This window comes from Eublepharis macularius, chromosome 8 (genome assembly GCF_028583425.1).
Source record: "Eublepharis macularius isolate TG4126 chromosome 8, MPM_Emac_v1.0, whole genome shotgun sequence".
Lineage (NCBI taxonomy): Eukaryota > Metazoa > Chordata > Lepidosauria > Squamata > Eublepharidae > Eublepharis > Eublepharis macularius.
The window spans coordinates 104407366-104431495 of record NC_072797.1 but is presented as its reverse complement, the minus strand read 5'-3'; the positions used below and the strand labels follow the sequence as shown (position 1 = coordinate 104431495).

General features: G+C 44.2%; 1 protein-coding gene across 1 annotated transcript in view; it reads right to left on the bottom strand.

Annotated features, from left to right (window-relative positions):
• Positions 1–24130, bottom strand: part of KDM4C (lysine demethylase 4C) — a 385835-nt gene that overhangs the window by 238881 nt on the left and 122824 nt on the right. Inside the window, exon 8 of the mRNA XM_054986639.1 lies at positions 14689–14826. Within this exon, the coding sequence (XP_054842614.1) occupies positions 14689–14826 (138 nt within the window). The remainder of the gene's footprint in view (positions 1–14688; positions 14827–24130) is intronic.

Here is a 24130-nt window from a genome sequence, read left to right as displayed (position 1 = left end):
GCAAACTATGTAAAACAGATGGTTGTTGTGGATTTTCTGGGCTGTATAGCCGTGGTCTGTGACACTGAGAGATCTCTGTCTTTTGGTGCTACACCTCTGAAGATGCCAGCCACTGCTGCTGGCGAAACATCAGGAACTACAATGCCAAGACCACGGCTATACAGCCTGAAAATCCATAACAACCATCGTTCTCCAGCCATGAAAGCCTTCGACAATATATGTAAAACAGAATTGTTCAAGAGGGCATTTCTATGAATGTGACAGTGCTATATTATAACGGAACGGTTCTGGAAGGTGCATTTATAATGGGTAAAGGACTGTAGACTATACCAGTGTGCATAGTATGTATTATCTCTTTCTTGTTACGTATTATTCTGCTCTGAGTACATTGCTTTCTACTTACGTAATGCCATTTTGCACAGTTTTACATATGTCTAATACTTTATGCTGTTTCAGATTTCTATAATTCTAGTCCTATTACATTACTGATTAAATTTTCCATCCTACTGATGAAGTACATGTTTTCCTCCTCTAGTGCTAAGGCTTGTGAGTTTGCACTAATGTTAACATCTGACAACAAAACCAGCACTCCAGCAGCATTGTAGTATTACCTATATGCTACAGAGCTACAGCAGTAGTATAGATTGCTCGATGGTACTTCATAGGGGTGAGCAGTTGAGTTTGGAATTCAGATAAAAATACAGAAATTGGCTGATTCAGTGAAATCCAGGTATTCCAAATTAAAAAACAGGTATTCTGAATTTTTACCAAATTAATTTGGTAAAAAATCAATCTGGGGCTATCTGGTGGACTGAGGGGGTCATTTTTAAACCAAACTTCACTAAATTTGGAGTGTACCTACTCCTTACTGTCCTCTAAAGACCCCCCATGTTTCAGGAAGATTAGACTCCAAGGTCCAATTCTATGGGCCCCAGAACAAGGTGCCTCCGGCCACTCCACTGTTTCCTATGGGGAAAAGTCAAAGCTGACTCCCACTGCAGAAACACACTGAGGCAAGGCTGCCATGGCCAAGGCACACTCCCAAATGCAAGCTGAGCTCATCCCACAGAAAGTCCAACAGAACCAAACTGAGGCACAGGAATGGAATCCCCCCAGAACCAAAGTGAATCAAGGGGACGAAAATCACACCAGAGAATCACATCCATTCTACCCAAACCAAACTGAAGCAAGCAACCATGTTGCATCTTATCCCAACAGAACCAGTGTCATTCACAGCAGCCATGCATTGTGTTCAGCCAGTGGGAGAAACACCACAGAACAGAACCAAGCAGTACCCAGCCACAAGAAGAAGGGATTCCATTGCTTCAGTTTGTTTCTGTTGGGCTTAGTTGCAACAGTGTCCCTTGCTTCCATTTGGTCAAGGTGGAATGGGTGTGACTCTCTCATGAGAATATTTTGGTGCACACCTCTACTGCTTCAAGTATGAGAGGTGGCTCCACAGAGATCATACCTACTATTGCAATGAGCATAGCAAACACTGGATGACTGTGGATACTGGTGTGCATGGAAAAGACATTTCCATGTAGGTAGTGTTTTGCTTTTACCTCTGCACCACAGCAGTTCACTTAGTATAGTGGTTTGTTTTATGAGTTGGGAACTGCTTCAGCAAAGAGCAGACAAAGATTGGAGGGAACCATGTTAGTCCTCAGGTAAATCCCATAAATAGGATCAATTAAAAATTACAATACAAAGAGCAAGCTTTTGAGCTGCTCAGAACTTTTTATGGGTGGATGTTCAGTTCGCAAAATAATAAAGGGATTGAAGAGAGAGAAAAAATGTAACAGAACATGATGAAATGTTTTTGAGTTTAAAACCATTCACTCCTGTGTTCATCTTGTAAATAAAGTTTTGTTTTGCTTTGTTTTAAACCTGTCTGGCTTGGAATCATTGGCTGAGGGAAAATATCATACACACAGACGTCAAACACTTGGATCATGTTACATGAGCCTAGTGAAGTAAATGGAGGCAGCGAGTATGGGGAAAATAACCTCTAAATTCCCTTTTCCCAATAATCCTGGGCAGTAGCTGGTGAGGGGAGATAAATACAGCAGTCTCCAAATCTGTGAAGGGAGGTTTAGGGTGGGTGACAGAGTATGTGAAAGGCAGGTATGAAGGTCTGCCATAGTGGTTTAGGTCTGCAGTTTGGAATTTTTTCAGTAAGAAGAGAAAGCAAACCAGTACATATGGTTTACTCTTGGGTAAGCACAAAACATTCTTTGAGTCTTGATCAAAGTAATTCGATTATATTCATATATCCATATACTGTTGGTCATAATCAATACCTTACTTGCAATGAACAAACCTTCCCCTTCTCCAACTATCCCATTTTAAAGAATAATTTCTGTATTAGAAATAGGTATTGAAAAGACTGGAATGCAAAGGTTACTAGCTGTGTGTTGTTGTTTTCATGTTGTTCTTTTTGTGTGTGTTATATGCTGTCAAGTTGCCTCCAACTTATGGTGACCAAATGCAAGACCTCCAAAACATCCTATCATTAACAGACTTGCTCAGATCTTCCAAATTGGAGGATGTGGCTTCTTTTATTGAGTCAAGCCATCTTGTTTTAGGTCTTCCTCTTTTCCTGCTGCCTTCCACTTTTCCTAGAATTATTGACTTTTCCAGAGAATCTTGTCTTCTCATGATATGATCAAAGTACGATAGTCTCAGTTTTGTCATTTTAGCTTCTAGGGAGAATTCAGGCTTGATTTGATCTAGTATCCACTTATTTGTCTTTTTGACCGTCCTTGGTATCCACAAAACTCACCTTCAGCACCACATTTCAAATGAATCAGTTTTCTTCCTGTCAGCTTTCTTCACCATCCAACTTGCACATCCATACATAGTAATGGGGAATATCATAGTTTGGATTATCTTGATCTTGCTTCCCAGAGATCCTTAAAGAAGTTTTTTTTTTAACCTTTTTAAAAATACATAAATGGAGCTCCCCCTCCCTCTGCCAACCCAGTGCTGCACTCCATTTAGAACACTTCTTTGAAAACATACTGTAGGTTTCTAGTGATACTGTAGTAGAAAAAACTAGGGGTATGCACCAAGAAAATTTCTATTTTGCTTCCAGGGGATTCTAGAATAATTTTGCTCTAGTGTGGTGGGGAAGGATTGATGGTTCAGAACTGAGCCTTTTTTTCCATTTTCATGAGTTTCAGCCTGTTGCATGCACATTGGCCGTACATGTGCAGACACACACTTTCATTTTTACCTGGGGTGGGGAAACAAGGCTCTGAGGCAGCTGTTTTTGCATGCAATGGCACAATTGCACAGAACGCAGTTCTCCCTCTAAACCATCAATCCACTCAGTTTGAGAGCACGCAACAATGGGATTCCATGTTTATGGACCCAGAGGAATGCTTGGGGAAGGCATGCATCAAGGTGAGTGTTGGGCAGCTGCACAGTGTGCACACAAGCATCCATAGACTGTTCTTTTCAAGCGGGGGGGGGGGGAGATTGGGGAAATGACACTCTATTCACACAACCAAAAACCGCATCGTCCAAAACCCCATCAATCTAATGACTTTCTCCTCAAGTATATGAAACATCACACAACAATGGACCCCAAAGAAGGTGAGTGTTGGCAGGTTCACACAACAGTGAGAAACTTACTGGTAAAGAGCAACTAGCACAGTGTACCAGCACAGTGCAGAAGCAGGACAGCACTCCATTGCCAACCAGCACAGCAGAGCAAAATTAAACAAATGAAAAACATTCCTGTTTTAGTAACAAAGCCAATAAATTATTACCTTTGAGTCCTATTGTTATGCCATGTTTCCCTGTGCCTTGTAGTCTTATTTCCACAATGAGGGGCAAATCTTCCTTACCCTAATCTACTTTGCAGCAGCTGAGGACTTCCTATTTAAACCCGCCAGCCACAAACCTGTCATGGGGCTCAGTGACAGTGAGGACTCCTCTGGAGGAGAGGAGCCTCATGTAACCATCCTAGCCAGTAGTGACTCAGCAGAAGCCAGTGATCAGGAGGAACAGATGCTGGAGGATCAGAATCCACAGCCAGCAGCTGAGTCAGAGGCACCAACACGCTCCAGCTCCAACACCACCAGTGAAGCTCAGCCACCGGTTGACCAATGCCACAGTCAGCAGCCGAGCCAGAGGCATCAACGCCCTCCTGCTCCTACACCACTGGTGACGTTCAGTCCGGTGTTAGGCAGAGCAGGTAAATAAAACACAGTGAAGTCATGCTGTGTGGGTTAAAGAAGTTAAAAAGTTTATTCAGGAACTACATACTTGAGAGTAAAGGGGAGAGATAGAAATAGATCCTCACTATCTGACTACATCTTAGAGAGGAGTGCCAGGAGAGAGAAGAAGCAGGATATTGCCCTGTTTAGCCCAACAGGAGATAAGGAAATGACCCCAGGAAACAAGAGAGATGCTGCCCTCACTGTCCTAACTAAGTGATCCTTGCTGCCCCCTGTATGGAAGGCTCTTCTTTCCTTCTTCCTTCCTTGTATACCAGACATTGCAATTTCCAGCACCCGGGACGTCCAAACCTCCAGCTTCACCCGGAGAGTGCCGCAGACAGAGGCAACATGTAGAGCTACAGGAAAGATGGCAAAGCGCACGCCTCCTGTCCAGACGCCAGCTGCTGGCTGAGAGCGATGAGGAGTAACCAAGGGATAACTCCCACAGCAGCTGGCTGCAAGCCAGCCTCTCTATAAAACCCAGCCACAGAAGCCAGGAGGCGTGGAAGCAACACGTCAGTTCTTGCTACTGCTGCGACCGCGGCACTGAACCTTGCCTTGCGCCTTGGTCTTTAACTTTCAGATCAGACCTTGACTTTGCTTTTGTATCACCCACAAACTTACCAGTAATTGACCTACTGACCTCTGGACTTGGATTTTGTTTTTTGTTTTTAGAAAAGTTTTTATTGGGTTAGGATCAATTATTTATACATTACAATCAATTTCCCCATTTTCCATTTCTAACCCCCTCCCTTTCCCCCCCTTTTTTTTGTTGACTTCCAACAGTTTTCCAACCCTTTGTCCCTTTTCCCTTACTCCTTTTAAATTCCTCTATCTAACAAATATATGGTCTCCCATTTGTTCTAAGCAATACATTCTTAACTATTTTTAATACGCTATACCCAAACTATGAGTCATTATTTCCATATTGGATAAACAATTTATCCCAATTTCCATAATTCTAATTTCAAATATTTCTATAAATCATAAACCATATAGATCATACATTCGTTTAAATCAAACAATTTGACTTATGCTCTATATGTTACTCATTCTTTTAATTATATATAATTACTTTAATATTTCTACTTCAATAATAATTCTATATAACTATCATCACATAATCAATCAATTTGACTCATATATATCTTCAATTAAACATATTCAGTTTGTTACATTATACCAGTCTTACCAAAAGGAAAATATTATTAGTTAATCAGTCCTTATAATTAGCCCTTATGATTAATTATTTTCTATCGATATTCTGTTTATTCGTCTATATATATCTGTATATATATCAATCTATTAATCTAACTGCTTAGAAGTTCACAATTATCTCTTCCCCCCCCCGGTAAAGTCACCCCCCTCTACATTTTATTGTACTTCAGTAGTTCTCAAACTGCCACAGTTCTCCTCCCACCTCCCATTTCTTCTCCAAATATTTTTTCAGCTTCTCCCAGTCTGTGTTAAACTGCCCTGAGTCCAGATTTCTCAGTTTTCTTGTCATCTTGTCCATTTCTGCCATGTACAGCAATTTGTAAATCCAATCTTCAATAGTTGGCACTTCTTGTACTTTCCATTTTTGCGCATACAAAAGTCTAGCTGCTGCTGTCATATAAAATATCAACGTCCTATGATGGGCTGGAATTCCCTCCATGCCCAAGTTTAGTAGCAGGAGTTCTGGGTTCTTATTTATTTGAAATTGTAAAATTTCACTCATTTCTCTTATTATTTCCCCCCAGTACTGCCTAGCTACCTCACACGACCACCACATATGATAGAGGGAGCCCTCATGTTTCCTACATTTCCAGCATTTATTAGAAGTGTTCAAATTCCCTAGCGCAATCTTCTTTGGTGTCATGTACCAACGATAGATCATTTTATAAATGTTCTCTTTAATGCTAGTACATGTCGTTGTCTTCATTGTAGTCTTCCACAAGTATTCCCATGCCTCCATTGTTATTTCTTTATTAAAATTTATAGCCCATTTCACCATTTGTGTTTTTACTGTCTCATCCTCAGTATACCATTTCAACAGTACTTGGTATACCTTGGATATTCTTTTCTTGTCCTCTCCCGCTCAGATCTAATGCGCTTTTTGGTGCCTCCAAATTCAAAGGACAAACCTTCTGGAAGCTCCCATCTGTACCTGATTTTCATGTCCTTCAACATCTGGATTAGCGCTTTATATTTTTTCCGATCTAGTAACACTGATCTGGGTAATTCCTTCATTATGATAATTGTCTTGCCATCGATCTCCAATGGATCTTGAAACTGTTTAGTCACAATCTTCTCTTTCATGTTTCGTGTTGTAAATTGCACAATCACATCTCTTGGTACTTTCCTCTGGGTTGCAATTCTCGAGTTCACGCGATATGCCACATCAAGGATAGCCACAACTTCCTCCTCCTCCTTCCCCAGGTACTCAGCTAACACCTCAGTCATCTGTTCTTGCGCTGTCTTTCCTTCTATCTCCGGCAAACCGCGAAATCTGAGCTGCTTCTCCATGTGTCTACTTTCCGCAACCGCCATCCTGCCCCTCATCAGTCTCATCTCTGTTTGTTGCGTGTCTGCTAAGTTCTCCATTGCTCCTTCTACTGTTTTAACTCTCTGCTGCGTTCCTTGTAATTCATTTTGTATTGTTTCCATACCTTTCTTCACTTCTGACAGCTCCGATTTTACTTCTGACAGCTCCGATTTTACTGTCTGTTTAACCTCTTTGATCAGCTCCAATTTCATGTCCTTAAACTCTTTAATCACCTCTAAAAGTTTTTTGTCCAGATTTTCTATTGCCGATTGCCACTCTTTTTTCAACATCGTGGGGCTTGCTTTAGCTCGCTCCCACGAGTCCGCTCTCTTCCTTAACTCCGTGGAGTTAAATTTAATACCTTTTTTGTTTCAAATGTCCCGGTCTTCTTGCATAAATTAGTTTTTAAAGAGTCCAAAATGTCGGGCGTCTTTTCTCTATGGTCTCTCTATGGTTTTATAATCCAAAATGGCCTACTTCCTTTTCCGCTGAAGCCGCGACCCTTCCCCTTTCAAAAATGGCGATTCCCTTCTTCCTGCCCTCCAGCAAGGGCCGCTTCTCTCCAGCCACTCTATTGTTATTACGCACTTCCTGTCTCCCGTCTTCCCACAGCAGATCTCGCGATGGTGTCTTTTTCTCACAGCTCCATAACCACAGGTATTCAAAACAATAGTCCAATTTCTTTAATAACTTCTTTAAACTTAGTCTCTTTTCAAATGCAACTCTTGCCGAGTCTTCCCCTCCTTTTCATTAATCTGTTGCAGTTTAAAAGTTTACTTTTTTTCCTCTCTGTTTTTATCAATCTGTCCCGTATCGGAAGATAGTGATCTTTACCTTCTCATTCACTTTTCTCGGGTTGTAATCGCTGTTTCGATTTTCACTTCTCCTCTCCACTTCTTCCCTCCAATCGAAGCTTGGGTATGTAGGTCTTATGCCAGCCGAATTGGCCCCAGAACTGCCGCAGAGATTGTAGCCGACCCGTCGCAGGGTGGGACCTCAAGGATCGAGAGGGAACCCGTTGTGTAGAGCCCCCCCTCGTCCGAGATCTAGCTCACCCTAGGGTCTTGAGCGTTCTTTGCCTGCTCTCCGCCTGAGAGCAGTCGGCCGCGGGCTATTTTCACCCCGCCGGCCGCTTAAAACGGCAGTCCGGTCAGCTCCGCAAATGGAGCTGCTTCAGACCTCCATGGATCCCAAACCGGAAGTCGACCTCTGGACTTGGATTTTGGACTCCTTCCTGGCTTTGAACTTGTGCTTTGACTTTGGACCGGACTTGACTATTCTGCTTGGGCTGACCCCACCCACAACACAACCTGTCCTTGCACTGTGTGTAGAGTGCACAGAAAGGGAGGGCTGGATGTTATTTTTTTTTTTCCTTTACGGGAAGGGAAGTAGAGGGAGGATGGCCCTCTTCCCCTCCCCCTATTTTTTACTAGTAAAAAGTGAGAAAGTGGACAGGTTGCTGGCTGCCAGTCTCCTTTTTTGACTAAAACCGTTAACTCAGAGTTGAATGAAAAGGAAGAAAGAATGGCTACCTCCCTGTCATTTAATGCTCGGTTAACAGTTTTAATCAGAAAAACCCAAAAAGCCAGAAGGCAAGCTGGGCAAGATGAAATTACTCCTGGTACTCCTTGACCCACTATCTTTGGAGGATTTCCTTAGTCACAGTGGTGGCCACGGCACCTAAGCAAAGGACAGCAGATAGTCACTGAATGGGCATGAACCGGCTCCACATGCCTGGGACCTCCTTTAATAACTGTTTTCTTTCCAATCTTCACCCTAATCTATATAACATGCACCTTGCAGCACCAGGGTCTTGGAGGCTCATAGAGACCCCTTCCCTCCTCAAACTCACCTGTACATGCCCACATGGATGTTGCCAGCCTCTCCTTAAATTGTGTGTAAAAACACACAGAAAGGGATGGTGATGGCGATGTTAATGGTGACAGCACCATACCATTTGCTATGCCCTCCCTGGCACAAAGCAAACCTTTTGCAATTTGATCCCTACAAGCCTCTCAATGCCAATACCATTGCCTAGGAAGTGCTGAAGAAAAAACGCACTCGTGTGCATCGCTCACATCCCCTTCCAGCAAACAGAGTTAATGCTAAGGGCTCAATCTCTCTCCTTTACATTCAATTGGTTACATCATTGATGAGTACAGACAGACTTGCTGTTAAGGAAAACAAGATGCTGCTGGAGGGCCGCCGCCCCCTCACTGCCTGGCCTGCCTGCACAGTCTCTGTGCAGTAAGAACCAAAAAAAATGGTTTTAAGATAGAAAAGAAAGTAAAATATCTGGGTATTATGTTGTCAAGTACGAACTGTATGTTGTTTCACAATAATTACAATAAGGTATGGAAAGAAATTAAGAAATCTATTGAGATGGGAAAAATTACAACTATTGTTGCTGGGGAGAATATCTGTAATTAAAATGAATGTTCTACCTAGAAGGTTATTTTTGTTCCAGACAATACCAACATTGACATCTGACACACCATTTAAACAATTGCAGAAGGAAATAGATCACGAGTTAAACTTAAAATATTGTAATGCAAAGGAAAGAGGAAGCCTAGGTTTACCTACTTGAAATTTATATTTTAATACTTGTTGTTTGGTTTGGCTGAAAGAATGGCTACTGTTGAGAAACAGAAGGTTATTGGATATAGAGGGACATGATTTAAGATTCAGATGGCATATGTATTTGTGGTATGATAAAGTAAATGTGGATTTTAAAAATTAGACATGCCATCTTGAGAACACGGAATAAATATAAATTTGGGATGTATTCTAAAAGACCACTTTGGATCTCCCTTAAAGAGGCTTTTTTTAATATACACAAGTGGTTAACATATCAGGATCTACTAGACTTCTTACAAGGTAATTGTAAAATGAAATAAAGAGATAAACTGAATACACAAGGATATTCATGTGAATGTTTTTTAATGCACAACTAACAGAGTGTCGCGCACAGGGCTGGGCACAGCAGGCAGGAGGCTCACTGGCACTGCAGGGCTGAACACAACAGGCAGGAGGTCAGTAGTCCAGAAGGCAGCAAACCAGGGTCCAGAAGTCAGGCCACGTGTCAGGACCAATATGCCAGTCAGAGAGAGGAACAGGCAGAAGGGTAGTCAGAAGGCAGGCCGGGGTCAAACTCCAATCAAGCAGCAGAGCAGAGGGCAGGGCAGGGCAGGGCAGGGCAGGGCAGGGCAGGGCAGGGCAGGGCAGGGCAAGGCAAGGCAAGGCAAGGCAAGGCAAGGCAAGGCAAGGCAAGGCAAGGCAAGGCAAGGCAAGGCAAGGCAAGGCAAGGCAAGGCAAGGCAAGGCAAGGCATAGAGCTCTGGTAGCAGGGAGTGGCGAGCTGAGTTGCTTCCACGCTTGGTTTCCTCGGCGTCTTCCTTTTATGCTGTCCTAATGAGGAACAGCTGTTGCCTCTCTCTCTAACAGCTCCGCTCGGTGCTGTGCCTGTAAACGGCCACTCCTTCGCCTCTCCAACAGAGCTGACTTATCTCTATGTTTCCTCCTTTCAGCTGGCCCCAGATGCTCGGGTTTCGCTTTTGCCCTGAGGGAGTCTTTGTCTCTTACAGCCTCTGTGGAGGTTTCTGGCTGTTCCTCATCCCTGACAGTCTCTGCAGAAGCTCCAGGCTGTTCTTGCTGAATTCCCTCTGGAGCAGCAGCAGTGGTTTCTGACTGCTCTTCCTCTCCAATAGCTTCTGCAGGGGCTTCTGGCTCTAGAGAAGATCCTGTTGGCCCTTCCTGCTCATCTTCTGAGGAGGACTCTGAGGCAATAGGTAAGGTGGCCAGTCGAGGCTGGGGCTGACTCATGACACAGAGCAATTTAAAGTGGGCAAAAAGATGTTTGGATTTGATCAAATTATGATGGTTTTTGAAACAGAGTTATTTACTAATGATAATCATGTTATTGTCAAAATGTATAAGCTTTTGTTGAGATTGGAAACAAGAAGAACAGGAGGAAGTATGTATGATAAAATGGGCAAAGAACTTTGGTTATAATATACAGCTTGAACAATGGGAGAACATGTGGTTGAGGGGTCTTAAATTTACTTTAAATTCTAGCTTGAAAGAAAATTTTTACAAAATGATGTATAGATGGTATATGTAATCGAAGAAATTAGCAAAAATGTATAAAAATGTTTCAAACAGATGTTGGAAATGTGAACAGGAAGAGGGAACACTTTATCATATGTGGTGGACATGCAAAAAATGTTTAGGAAATAAATACAGCCCGGAAAACCCACAACAACCATCGAAATAAATACACTTAATTATCCAGAAGATTCAAAAGACTAATGTTCAAATAAAGCTGGAGGCCTTTTGCTGGGCTTAATGGAGAAACAGCTGGAAGCGACATTTTGTACAAGTGCAGTAAGACTTTTATATGCTCAAAAATGGAAAGCTACACTATGCTGAGATGGCTCAGGCTGATGTCTTTGATCAAGGAAAAGATACTAGATAAATATATGACTATCTGAAAGCCCCTTATTGACTTTTTGCAAGAAACAGAAAGAGATGAACTAATGGTTTGTGCTTTCAAAGATTAGGGTGAGGGAAAGATGTATAGATGGAAAGGTGAAGTAGTTATTCATGGTAATTTTAGTACACAGAATGTATTATTGTTGGACATTTTCAAATAGAAAATTGGTATTATTCCTATCTCTCTATATTTTTCCTTTTTTTCTTCAATAAATCTTTAATAAAAAAAACTTTTCAGGACTGTTACAACCTAATTTCTCAAATTTGTTCCACCGTTTCGGAAGTAACTTTAATGAGCTAAATCAGCAATCTCTGTATGTATTTTTGGGTATTTTGTTCATTATGCACACCCCTAGAAAGGATATCAAAATTCATAATGAAAACAGAAATCAAAACAAATGGAAGTTTTTACAAGTTAATGTAAGAATAAGGCAAGGCCTGCAAACATTTGTAAATATCCTCTTGAAAGTAATATTTTTGCCCTAAAATAAAAAACCTTCTCCTACAAAAGGCTCTACTCTGGCTTTAAACATAGTAGGAAAGGAACATGTTATTTCATTTTATTTTGCTCCTGGGACTAGAATTGATAACATTAATCTTAATAGGTAGCAAAGATAAGAAAGATATGTATGTGTGTGTGTGTGTGGGTGGGTGGGAGGTAATAGAACTGTTGTAAATTTTCTGTCATGTAGTTTCTGACTCCAATTATTTCCATTTAGGGAGAAGACAAATCATTCATTATCAAGCTCCATATCATGTCACCTATTGACCTTTCAATTTCAACAGGAAATAGATAATATACTCCTCAGGGTAGGTTTTACATAAATATCACGGAAGTGTACTCATACAATGAAAAAGAGTCTATCAGTGTGGTGGTTTTTGACTCTTGAAGTCAAGAGCACTTGAGAAATACCTCTTGGCAATTAGCTAATGAGGAATGAAGACTTCAGGACAGACAACAGTACTGCTTATGTTATATTAAACATATTTTGATGACATCATTTGTAACATTAAAAGTCCCTAATTATCACTGGCAAGATAAGCAGTTAGAAAGTGAGCAGGTGATGGCATAAAGAAGTGATGGAAGCTCATGAACACGTGTAGATTTTCACATTATGAGCATGCCTTCTACTGTAGAGTATTTCTGGGATCCTGAGCTGAGAAAGGTCTTCCTCAGCCCTAACTGGACCAGGAAATCAAAGCAGCAGAGTGGCTCCACGTTTAAGTGCTGCACAGAATGGCAATTCTGTCAGTTTACATCATGGGTGCATTATGATGGAATAATGCAAACCAAGATATTGTAAGGAAGCACGGATCTAATTGAATATATTGAGAGTAGGGATTGAATTAAATATGTTGAGCTAAGCTGCCAGTTCCTTGATCACAGGTTTCCAGTTCATAGTGCAATTCCTAATAAGATCAGATTTGCATCAAGACTAACAAAAATACCACTGTAATTAAGAGAAGACAGCAACTAGTTCCAACATATGCAGAGAGTCATGATAGCACATGTCAGATTCTTAAAATAAAACGTTAGTCTTGAAGATGCCACAGGACTTCTGTTTGAAATATACAATTGACTCTTCATATTCTGAAGTACAGGCCTGCTCAGCAAAACATGATACAAAAGCTAAGTCTCTTTAATCTCCATCCTACTCCAAATGAATAGCAGCAGAGGCTCTGTGAGTATTCTTGCCTTATGCATCAGAGCTGTGCATATATGCTACAAGACAAACATAGGCAAATGAAAGAGTTAAGGTACATTTACAAAGAATTCTAGCAAAGCCTCTGTTGCTGTAACATTCTGGGTTTTCACTCGTGTTAGGAGTAACTTCTTGGAAGAAACCAATGCTGGCACTGTAATATTTACATAGTTCAAAAAAAGGCAGCATTTTAAAAAATTAGGACTGAGCAGGGACATACATACATGAGGACAAAAGAGGGAAAGTATAACTTAAAGTTGGGAATAGACAGTGAGACAATGATTTTCCACATTTCCTTTTAAAAAAATCAATTCAGTTGTAACACTGGACTATGGAGAAGCTCACATGCTTTGATTCTAATTATAGTAATGGTTTTCATAGACTCGCTTTTAGAAAACAAAGATTTATTTAAACTATTAAAAAAATTAAAATGGTATGTAAACATTTATGTTCATCACTTTAAATGTCAGCATACTGTTCCTAGTTCAGCACAAATATTGCCAGCTCAGCACAAATGAAAGGAGACCCTAGCAAAACACGCAAAGTAATTGTCTATGGTTACAAAGCATAGTTTGTCTATGGTTACAAACCTTAACAAAATGCACTCAATAATTCAAATTGTTGTTCTCAGAAAGACAGGGCTCCAGCCAGCTAAAATGAATGCAAGATCCATTGGATAAACAATAAAACCTACAGAAGTATGAGGAAATGTCCCATCTGCTCTTCTATCAAATCGAAAATTGATGAACTCACTATAACAAACATTCTTTCAAAACAGAAATTTCATAAAATGGTCTGGGATTCAAAGTAGTATAAGATATATTAATGGCAGAAGAAAAATCATGTGGGAAAGCTGTTGCTTGGCACTGTGTAATATGTAATATGTAACAGGTAGGCAAATTGGTGCTTAAGTGCATATCAGGGATTCCCAGTCCCTAACTGAGTAACTTTCAAACTGCATTATGGGGCAGCCTGTTGTTCCCTGGTAGGTGATCAAAGGGTTGTCAATGAGATCAGCTTCCCAACACTACCAATCTTTATCTGAAAAGCACTACCCCAGGAGGATGTTGAGTGTGCTATAGATAGCACTCTTAGATAACGAAGAGCAATCGCGAGACGCAACAGATCTGGCTAGCACCTTTCATGAATCAAGTCTGCACTCTAGAACACTCCCCTAGAACACTTTATCCTGTAACAACAAGGGTTTCATAGCTAATATGCATCCATTCCTCAGCAGTTATGTTGATGTAGAGAGGATTCCCTAATTCTAGGAAGCTGCTGGTTGTTTGACTTAACGCCATATTGCTTGACAAAATTTTATGGTTAAGGGCATAGAAACATCTGTACAAATATGCATGTTATGTGCAGATAACAGAACATTCACATTAACAGACCAGAAAAAACATTACCTGAACCATTTAAAGTAATAGCACTTCAGAAATCTGGGTTGGTAGACTACACCATTAGCAGAAATAATTAGTGTATCAAAACAGATAGAAGGTAATCCCTCACATTGGCAAGAAGAATGTCTAAAAATATCTGGTTATCATTGCTTCCAAAGATCTATCTAAATCCATCACAGAACCAGCAGCAATTAAAATCACAATTTGCTGCTTTAAAAGCCTTGCAAGCTCTTCCAATTCTGTCATTGTATCATGCTCGTATATCAAAACACACAATTTCCTTTTTAACATCTTCTAATTAGATAGCTTAGTTATTAGTAATGGAGTTTGACTTACCAATTTAGCTACTTTTCCATAGTCAATCCATCTGATTGTTGCAAAGTTCGTTGACTCTGCACAGTTGAAACCATGGTTAAATCCTGCATGGTATCCATAAGGGAAAGTGATCATAAATTCTCCTGCCTCCTGTGTGATCTAAAACCAAAAAAACAATGTGTCAACATGTTCTCATTGATCTGGCAGTACAATCCATGCTTCCCATAAGCTTTCTTTTTTGCTTCTTCTTTTGGATTCTCTTTCCCAGTGCAGATGCATGATGGTAGGACTGTGCTCTTGGTTATGCAGGAATAATTCTGCTCTTTACCTGCAGATATCCCAAGTTCTTTAAGCCAAGATCTTCCTGCATGCTTCTTGATTCATAGGGCTATTCTTCACTTTCTTAAAGAACTAAGTGGATTAAAATTGATTGAACATATAGCAGAGAATAGTTATCACAAGGGAAGTAAATAAGCAGCAGAGTCCCACAAGGATCACTGCTAGGATCAGTGCTATTCAATTTGTTCATAAATGATCTGAAATTGGGGTTGAATCTTCTAGTGGCCAAGTTTGGAGATGCTACCCACTTACTCGGGATGGTAAAAATGAGATGGATTATGAAGAGCTCCAGGAGGATCTCTTGAAATTGAGTGGGCAAAAATGTGGCAAATAAAGTTCAGCATAGACAACAGCAAAGTAATGCACATTAGAGCAAAAATTCTTAACTTTAAATGTTTGCTGATACTATCTGAACGGGCAGATGCTGAGAAGGAAAGAGATCTTTGGGTTGTAGTCAATGCAAGTGCTGCCTCAATGTATGGAAGTGGTGACAAAGTCAATCTCCATGCCAGGGATTATTAGGAAAGAAATTAAAACTAAAACAGCCAATATTGTAATGTCCATTTATAGATTTATGGTGAGACCTCATTTGGAATACTGCATAAAATTCTGGACACCATATCTCTAAAGAAGATACTGCAGTACAAAAGTGGGCAACCAAGAAAATTAAGGGATTAGAGCACCTTTCCTATAAAGAAAAGCTATTCAGTATAGAAAAAAGTGAAACCTCATCCCCCCAGGGGGGAGAGACAATAAAGACACATAAAATTATATGTGAGTGGGAAAAGTGGTTAGATCGATTTTTTCTCTCATGTAATACTAGAAGGTGTGGGCACCCAACAAAGTTAGATTCAGGATGAAGGAAGTATTTATTCATTCAACAAGTAATTAAATTGCAGATTTCACTGCTGGTGGGCGTAGTATAGACGGATTTAAAACCATTAACACAGATGGCTTCAGAAAGATATTAAGCAAACTGATGGAGCATAGGTCCATTACAGGGTACTACTCATGATTAGACATGGGCATGAATGGGGGGGGGGGACGAACATACTGTTCATAGTTCGTTGCCGTTGACGTACAGACAAACAGTAACGAACATGTCCCGTTAATAAACATGTTTGTTGTTCAATGTTCGTGGGGGCCAGAACGGCCCTCGTTGGACTTAGAGAGCCCATATTCACAGGAAGTGATCAGCAGGCTCTCCTACAGCCATCAACCAAGTTTGGTCAAGATTGCAATACGCATCTTGGACTTATACATTCCCAAATCTGACGCCCCCAGGAAACTCCCATTCAATATAATTGGAGCCACCAGTTGACTTTGGCCCCATGTACAAGCAGTGGACTCAAAGGTGAGATGCCTCCCCTCTAGGGGGCAGGTGGTGTTGCTGCTCACCAGCAGCACCTCCCATGTGCCCATCTGCCAGGCCTCACTAAGGCTACTTTCCGCCTCGGTATAGAGGTGGGTGATGTTTGCGGCCACCGGCCCAGGCAGGCTGGGGAAGACAGTGGCATGCCACCTCCCCTCTAGGGTGCGGGGTGTGTGGCCGCTCACCAGCAGCACCCCCCTGTGCCCGCCCGCCAGGCCTCAAAGAATTTAATATTTCCGGTGTTGGCCAGAAGGAGAGTGATGTTTGTGGCTGCCAGGCATGGCGGGTTCAGGGAGGCGATGGAGTGCCACCTCCCCTATAGGGGGCGGGTGGTGTGGCCGCTTGCCAGTGGCACCTGCCCTGTCCCCGCCCGTCAGGCCTGATAACTTGATATTTCCAGCATAGGATGGAAGGAGGGTGCTGTCGGCAGCTGCCAGGCCTGGCAGGCTTGGGGAGGTGGCGTGCTGCCTCCCCTCTAGGGTCCAGGGTGTGTGGCCACTCACCAGCAGCACCCTCCTGTGCCTGCCCGCCAGGCCTCCCAGAGGCTACTTTCCACCTCAGTATAAAGGTATGGTATAGACAGGTTTCTCAATAGACAGGTGCATAGGTGTATGGGATAGATGTACAGGATAGAGGGATGTGTGGATACATTGAATATCTGTATTAGATTGACAGGAGAGACAGATACCATATACAAGGATATTGGGGAGACTGGTGGATTGCATAAATATCTGCATTATTCCGTCATTAGAAAGTTGGAAGGAAAGAACCAAGGGTGGGAGATGGGGCCCGCCCCTTACATGTAGAAGTGGAGGATCACGTGCCGGCCATCAAGGCGGTGGAGGATGGCTTCCCCTACGTCGTGGGGGAGGCATCAGTTCCCCTAGGAAAGGGGATTGTGGGCAGACAGGTAGATGCCCTTGTGGGGAGCTGTGGGCTGCCCCTTGCATCATCCACCGACCTGCCTTCACAGACACAGCAGTCTATTCAGCATCAGCACCCTACAGAAGATGGCAGTTCTACAGAATCCACACCACTCAGAGACACCTCACCTGTGCAGGCAGTAAGTAGTGTAGGCTGCCGCCAGCATTACCCTCCTTCCTGTCTTCGTGGAAAGGAAGGGATGGACATGACAGGAGAGGTCGCAGGGTGGGGTCGGGGCAGTTCCAGAGAGGGAGAGGTCGAAAGAGGGACCGGGTACTTGTACTGGAGAGGTGGACAGAGGCTTCCTGGCCGCAATGCGGAGCAGGACCGAGAGGACACCAAGATTTGTGAGCCATGAGCCGAGAAACCCACTGAGCTTCTCTTTGGCGGCAGCAAACATCACCCACCTTCCTGCCTTCATGGAAAGGATGGGATGGACAGGACAGGAGAGGTCACAGGGTGGGGTCGGGGCGCTTTCAGAGAGGGAGAGGTGAAAAGAGGGACCAGGCACCTGTACGGGAGAAAAGGACAGAGGCTTCCTGGCCACATTGCACAGAAGGACCAGAACGTAGGACCCCAACATCCACCGTGTTGGATTGCGCAGACTTCTCCAGGAGAGGCTTGTCCGCCCCCGTATTGGTGGAGGCTGTCTCCAGCAACACCTCACCTTCCTGCCTTCATGGAAAGGATGGGATGGACCGGACAGAAGAGGTTGTTGGGAAGGGTCTGAGTGTTCCAGAGAGGAAGAGGTCGAAAGAAGGACCGGGTACTTGTCTGGGAGAGGAGGACAGAGGCTTCCTGGCCGCATTGTGTAGCAGGACCGGGATGGAGGACCCCAACATCCACCCTGAAGGAGTGCGCAGACTGCTGCTGGAGAGGCTTGTCCGCCCCTCCTGTGTCAAACTGGAGGCTGCCGCCAACATCACTCACCTCCCTGCCTTCACGGAAAGGAAGTGAGTCGTGGGACCCATTCCTCCCCATACACGGGTGGAACAGCAGGTGCCCATGGATAGGGGTGCACCGTGCAGCACAACCGTATCAGCAAAAGCTTTTGAGCTGTGACTCATCCCCAAAAGCAGCAGCAGCACAGCACCCACCTTCCTGCCTTCACAGAAAGGGTGGGAGGGACCCATTTCCCCCTGCTCAGAGGGGACAGCAGGTGCCCAGGGATAGGGGGCCCTGTGCTGTACAACCATACGCGCAACAGCTCTTGAGCTGCCCCTCGTGCCCAAAAGCAGCAGCAGCAGACAGCGCCCACCTTCCTGCCTTCATGGAAAGGGGAGGATGGACCCATTCCCCCCGGTCAGAGGGTACAGCAGGTGCCAAAGAAAGGAGGGGGGCTGTGCGGTACAACCCTATCAGCAACAGCAGCAGAGCTTTCCCTCATGGCCAAAAGCGGCGGCAGCTGACATCACCCACCTTCCTGCCTTCGCGGAATGGATGGGATGGGCAAGACAGGAGAGGTTGTTGGGAGGGGTCGTACTGATTCCATCCAGAGGGTGAGAGGTTGAAAGAGGGAACGTCCAGGACCTTGTCGGGGAGAAGAGGACAAAGGATTGTTTGTCACAGCTGCATTGCAGAGTGGGACCAGGAAGGGCCAAAGGCGGCAGCAGTGCCATGGTAGTCCCCTGTGCTCAAAGGTGGTGGCAGCTGACATTACCCACCTTCCTGCCTTCGTGGACAGGACAGGATGGGCAGGACAGGAGAGGTCATTGGGAAGTGTCATTCTGGTTCCATCCAGAGAGGGAGAGGTTGAAGGAAGGAGCGTCTGGGAACTTGTCAGAGAGAGGACGCTATGGACAGGACAAGTTGTGGAGAAGGGTCATATTGGTGCCATCCAGAGAGGGAGAGGTTGAACGAGGGAACGGGAACTTGTCTGGGAGAGGAGGACAATGGGTTACCAGCTGTGGAAGCAGCTCCGAGAACTGAGAAGGGCTGGAGCCCGCTGCACAGGAGCTTGGCCTAGAACCACAGTAGACTTGGGGTGGCTCAGAGCCCAGGTACATCCAGGTCCAAGGAGGGATACCCAAGTAGGTTGAGGTTGTCCTTGACAAAGGTCAACATGTCCACTAGGTCCAGGTGCAGACATGCACAGCGGGGATGGAGGAGGTCTCCCAGGTCAGAGAACACCCACTCACTCCGCACGCTGGTGGGAGAGCAGGACAGGATGCTGCTTGCCACAATGGACAGGTCCAGCCATACAGCAGATTTACTCATCCAATACTCCAAGGGGTTGGAATGGGGGGCTCGGTGGGCTCTGCAAGGTACTCTCGCACCATAGCCCCCGTTGAATCCTCCACTGTGAGAGATGCACCCACTGTGCTGTGGCCAACCACACAGCCCACCGACGAGGCCCAGAGATCAAGTGGGGCCATTTGGGTGGGTCTCTCCTGGCGTGGCTCACTTCCCAACCCCTCCCCCTCTCCTCCTCCTCCTCCACCGCCCACCCCTCGCCCCTGCCCGGTTCCCTCCATCCTGCCTTCTCTTTCTGGAAACGGAGCACCGCTGTGCGGAGCTCCTTTTTCCAGCACTGCATCTGATCCACCTGCATGGTGATGCTGCCCTTGATCCGGGGGTCACAGAGGGAGGCCATTTGGTACGGCACCTTGTGGCACAGAGGATACAAGCGCTCGGCCATGCATGCCTGGATCCTCCTCACAAAGTCCCAGACGCTGGGGAGCAGCTCTTTCTCATGCTCGAGCTCCTTGGCCAGGAACTGGTCGAGCCCATGGATCAGGGGGATGACCTGACCCAGGCTGGCCTCATATGAGCAAAACAGCTCGGTGGCCTCCTTAAAGGGTTTCAGCATTCAGGACATCTGGGCAAGGACTCTCCATTCCATGGAGCTGCAGCTCAGCTCCTTTCCCCTCCTCAGAATGTCCAGAAGGAGGGGGAGAGCCCTAGCCCAGCACTCCAGAGACCTGAGCAGATCAGGCACTAATAATAATGTAAGCCCTCAGCCAAGGTGCCCACTGAGCTTGGCCCCAGGGCCTGGAAGCAGCCCTGGAACCAGAGGGAGGGGGTAGAGCCCTAGCCCAGCATTCCCACAGAACTGACCGGATCAGGCACTGATAGTAATAATAATCAGTGTGAGCCCTCAGCCGAGGTGCCCACTGAGCTTGGCTCCAGGGCCTGGCAGCAGCCCTGGAACCAGAGGGGATAGATCCCTATCCTACCCACCACACACCGAAAAAACCCAGCTCCAACGCACTCTCCCTGTCTCTCTCCCAAAAGGCTAGCAACAGCTCTGTCCCACTCCACTGCCTGCTGAAAATGAAAGCTAGAACTGGGAGCGCAGTGCCCTTTTATAACCAGAGGTCTCATAGAGAAAAGCAGGAGGTCTGTGGTTGGCAGTCAGAACTGCCTAACAGGGTTTGCAGGGATGAGATTGGAGTGCCCATGGCTACAGAATACCCCCTCCCCCTCCCTCCCCCCTGGTCTCTGCTCCCGTGTAACCAATTGTAACCAATTTGGAGCTCCACACTTGGAAGGAAAACCTGCCCATCAAGTTAAGTTGGGCTCAGATTGGGGTTTCCAGGGTGACAGAAGGAGTGCAGACAGAGTTCAGGCAGTCCCTGCCTCCATTGCCAAGAGAACTGATTGAAGGTCCCTGACTGTCTGGCTTCACGAACAGTGGACGAACACAACGAACCAGGCTTGTGACGACTACTTGTTCGTTTACAATGGCGCCTCACGAATGTCTTGTTCGCGAACAGACAAACGGCCTGTTCGTGGTTTTTTTTCATTTGTATTGCTGTTCGTGCCCATGTCTACTCATGATGACTAAAAGGAACCTCCAAATACACTGGCAATGAATCTCTGAATACTAGTGCTAGGAGACAACGTGAGGGGGAAAGGCCTTGGTCTCTGTGCCGTTTGTTGGTTCTCCAGGTTGGTCACTGGATTCTCCAGGTTGGTCACTGGATTAGATGGACTGATCCAGCAGGTATTTCCATATGTAACAGTTGTCTGACTTATACTGCATAACAGAATAAATTTACAAAAATCAGGCAATAAAATGGGGTCATTAAAACATAATTTAGGGGGAATTTCAGCATTAGAGCTTCTCTTTCTTACTTTGGTTAAAGAAAAGAAAAATTGAGGGAGAACTGGAGGGAGAAGTTACAGAATTAGAATTCAATGGCATGTGTGATACTTTCTCTCATGGTTGCCCAGCCTCCCTTCCTCCTCCCATTCTGCCTAAGCAACTTTTCAACAGGAACTTTTCATGCTGTTTCTCTAATTTGCTGGACAACTACTCGAGCAGATCCTACTTCACTAGCATATCAGTAAACCAATTTTGCTAACAGTGTAGTGTGTTAAGAGTTCTCTACCGGGTCAGTCTTCTATTGGATTCCCTAATAAAACAGACCCTGATGAACTGTTTGAAGTCTAGGTGGAACAAGTATAAGGAACCTGAAATGTCTTGACAATATTATTCTAGGACCAATAATTCAAGCTCTGTATTATATTCATGCCGAAAAAACATGTCTTAAGAATGAATTTATTACCATTGCAAAATATGCATTTGCCTAGAAGCAACTATTTGAAATACTAATGTTATATCAGTGTCATGACAGTGTATGAAATTAGGAACTAGAATGAATCATTTCACAGCCTTCTAATAACACGCAAATCTATCCTACAAATTCAGAAAAGGGATTGTTCAAATTAAGATTTGACTTTTTCTAAAGTAATACAATTTATGGTCAGCAGAATAGGGAGTGGACATACGCAAGATGGAGAACATGGAACATTAGAACTTTATCACATGAACTCACCACTATATTAAGATTATTTTTGTCCTAATACAATGAAAAGACAAAGAAGCTAGGAGGACTGATATGAGATGCAAAAAGCACCATAGGTTTTAGGGACAAGACACACAGTACAATTAAAATGCTGCAGTAAAACTGGTCTCAATAATTAACTCAAGTGACTTCAAAGAGCCCATTTACCTGACATGGAAACAGACATGGAAGAAGCCTAAAGATGTATTTAGGGCAGCTCTACAAAGAGTTCTTCCAGCAACCCCCCATACAGACCTAATTTCATCCTAAAGCCAGCGTTGTATAGTGGTCAGAGTCATAGACTAGGATCTGGGCAACTCAGGTTGATTCCCGGTTGCCATGGAAGGTTGTGGGTGACCTTGGGCCACAAAATCTCTCAGCCTCTCAGGATTTGTTGTGAGGTAAAAATGGAGCAGAGGAGAATGATGGGTCCCCAAAATTAAAAAAAATAAATAAAACATTTTTAAAAGCTTCCACAGCCAAAATTCAACTTCATTTGTTTTAATTGTTCTTATAGCCAGAATTAATTTATAACTTTTAATATCCATCCTAGATATGCTTGCTGCAACTTGAAAGCATTCCTTCTTGCCCTGGACCTCCGGCCTGTAAACAGTTACTTTATTTCTCTTCAGAACAGTATCTAAGACATTTCAGAACTGCTATTATGTCCCTGCAGTTCTCTCTCAACTAAACTATTAAATTTCTATTATAATTTCCTTTCATTCCCTCAAGCCATGCTGTTCATTACTACTAATGTGGAAGTGCAATTAGTAGCCACTTCCCATGAGCTGTATGTCCAAACCCCTGATACTACTATACCAGTGTGGGTTTGTATGAGTCCCACTCTCATTTACCTTCCCAAGTTATGATAACTAAGGTTCCCAAGTACCCGCCAGTGGTGGGCAAACTCCAGGGGATTTGTCCCTTCGTCCGCCGATCACCCAGCAATCGGCGGGAGGGAGCAAACTCCCAGAGCTTGCCTGCCACCGGCAGGCACCTCAGGAGCAAGTGTCGTGCGTGCGCTCCCACCCGGCGCAGCGACATCACTTTCATAGCTGGCATCATCGCACCGGCCACAGGAGTATCCCTGTGCTCCATTTGAGGCTGATTTTGGCCCCCAGTGGCCTAAATTGGAGCCGTGGGGAGTGTGTGAGCACTCCTGCTGCCAGGGTGACGATGTCACTTACAGAAGTGATGCCGCTGTGCGCACAGTGTGGTGACATCACTTCTGGAAGTGACATCATGCTGCCGCCAGAGTGTGCACGCAAAGACTTAAACTGGAACTGTGAAAGGTAAGTGTCAGGTCCCAAACCTCGTGGCGGGAGGCTAGAGGGACTTGGCAACCCTAATGATAACTGTAACAACATTATGAACAGCAATACAACATAAATCACTTCTATCCAGCTGAGTACAGATAACAGTGTCACTGTACTATGAGGAAGGCAAAAACTCTGGCCTCACATTTGTCGGCCTGGAAATCTGGTCATTCCTTCTTGGCTCTGTCATCAAAGCCTACAGGAAAAAGCTTTGTTACGCTTCCTAAGAAACTGGAAGTAAGGTTCTACATCTGGATTAGGTGCCTTTTTAATCCCAGATGCAGACCAAACTGCGATACTCTTCAATCTGCAACTTTTTCACCCTGGTAGTTCCACATACCTGCTATTCTATTTGAGCAAGCAAGCTAGGTCACAGGGAATCCTTACCCACCAACATGCCCACAACCACAACCCTGGGCTATAGTTTTTCACACCTTGTATCAGGCATAAATAGGTATCCCTACTGGAAGACTGGGAGCTGGACTTGCTATTTTTGCCGTTTCCCAAGTGTGCAGTCGCCAAACATATATGTTATTTATAGTCTGCCTTTCTCACTGAGACTCAAGGTGGATTATAGAGTGTGGGTCAATACAATCAAACATTAAAAAACAATATAATAAGGCATGGATTGCAGAAATTTGAATACAAGCAGAATCCAATATAGAATTGAGAAACAATGCTGAAACAAAGCATAAGCTATTTAACATGACATATAAATAACG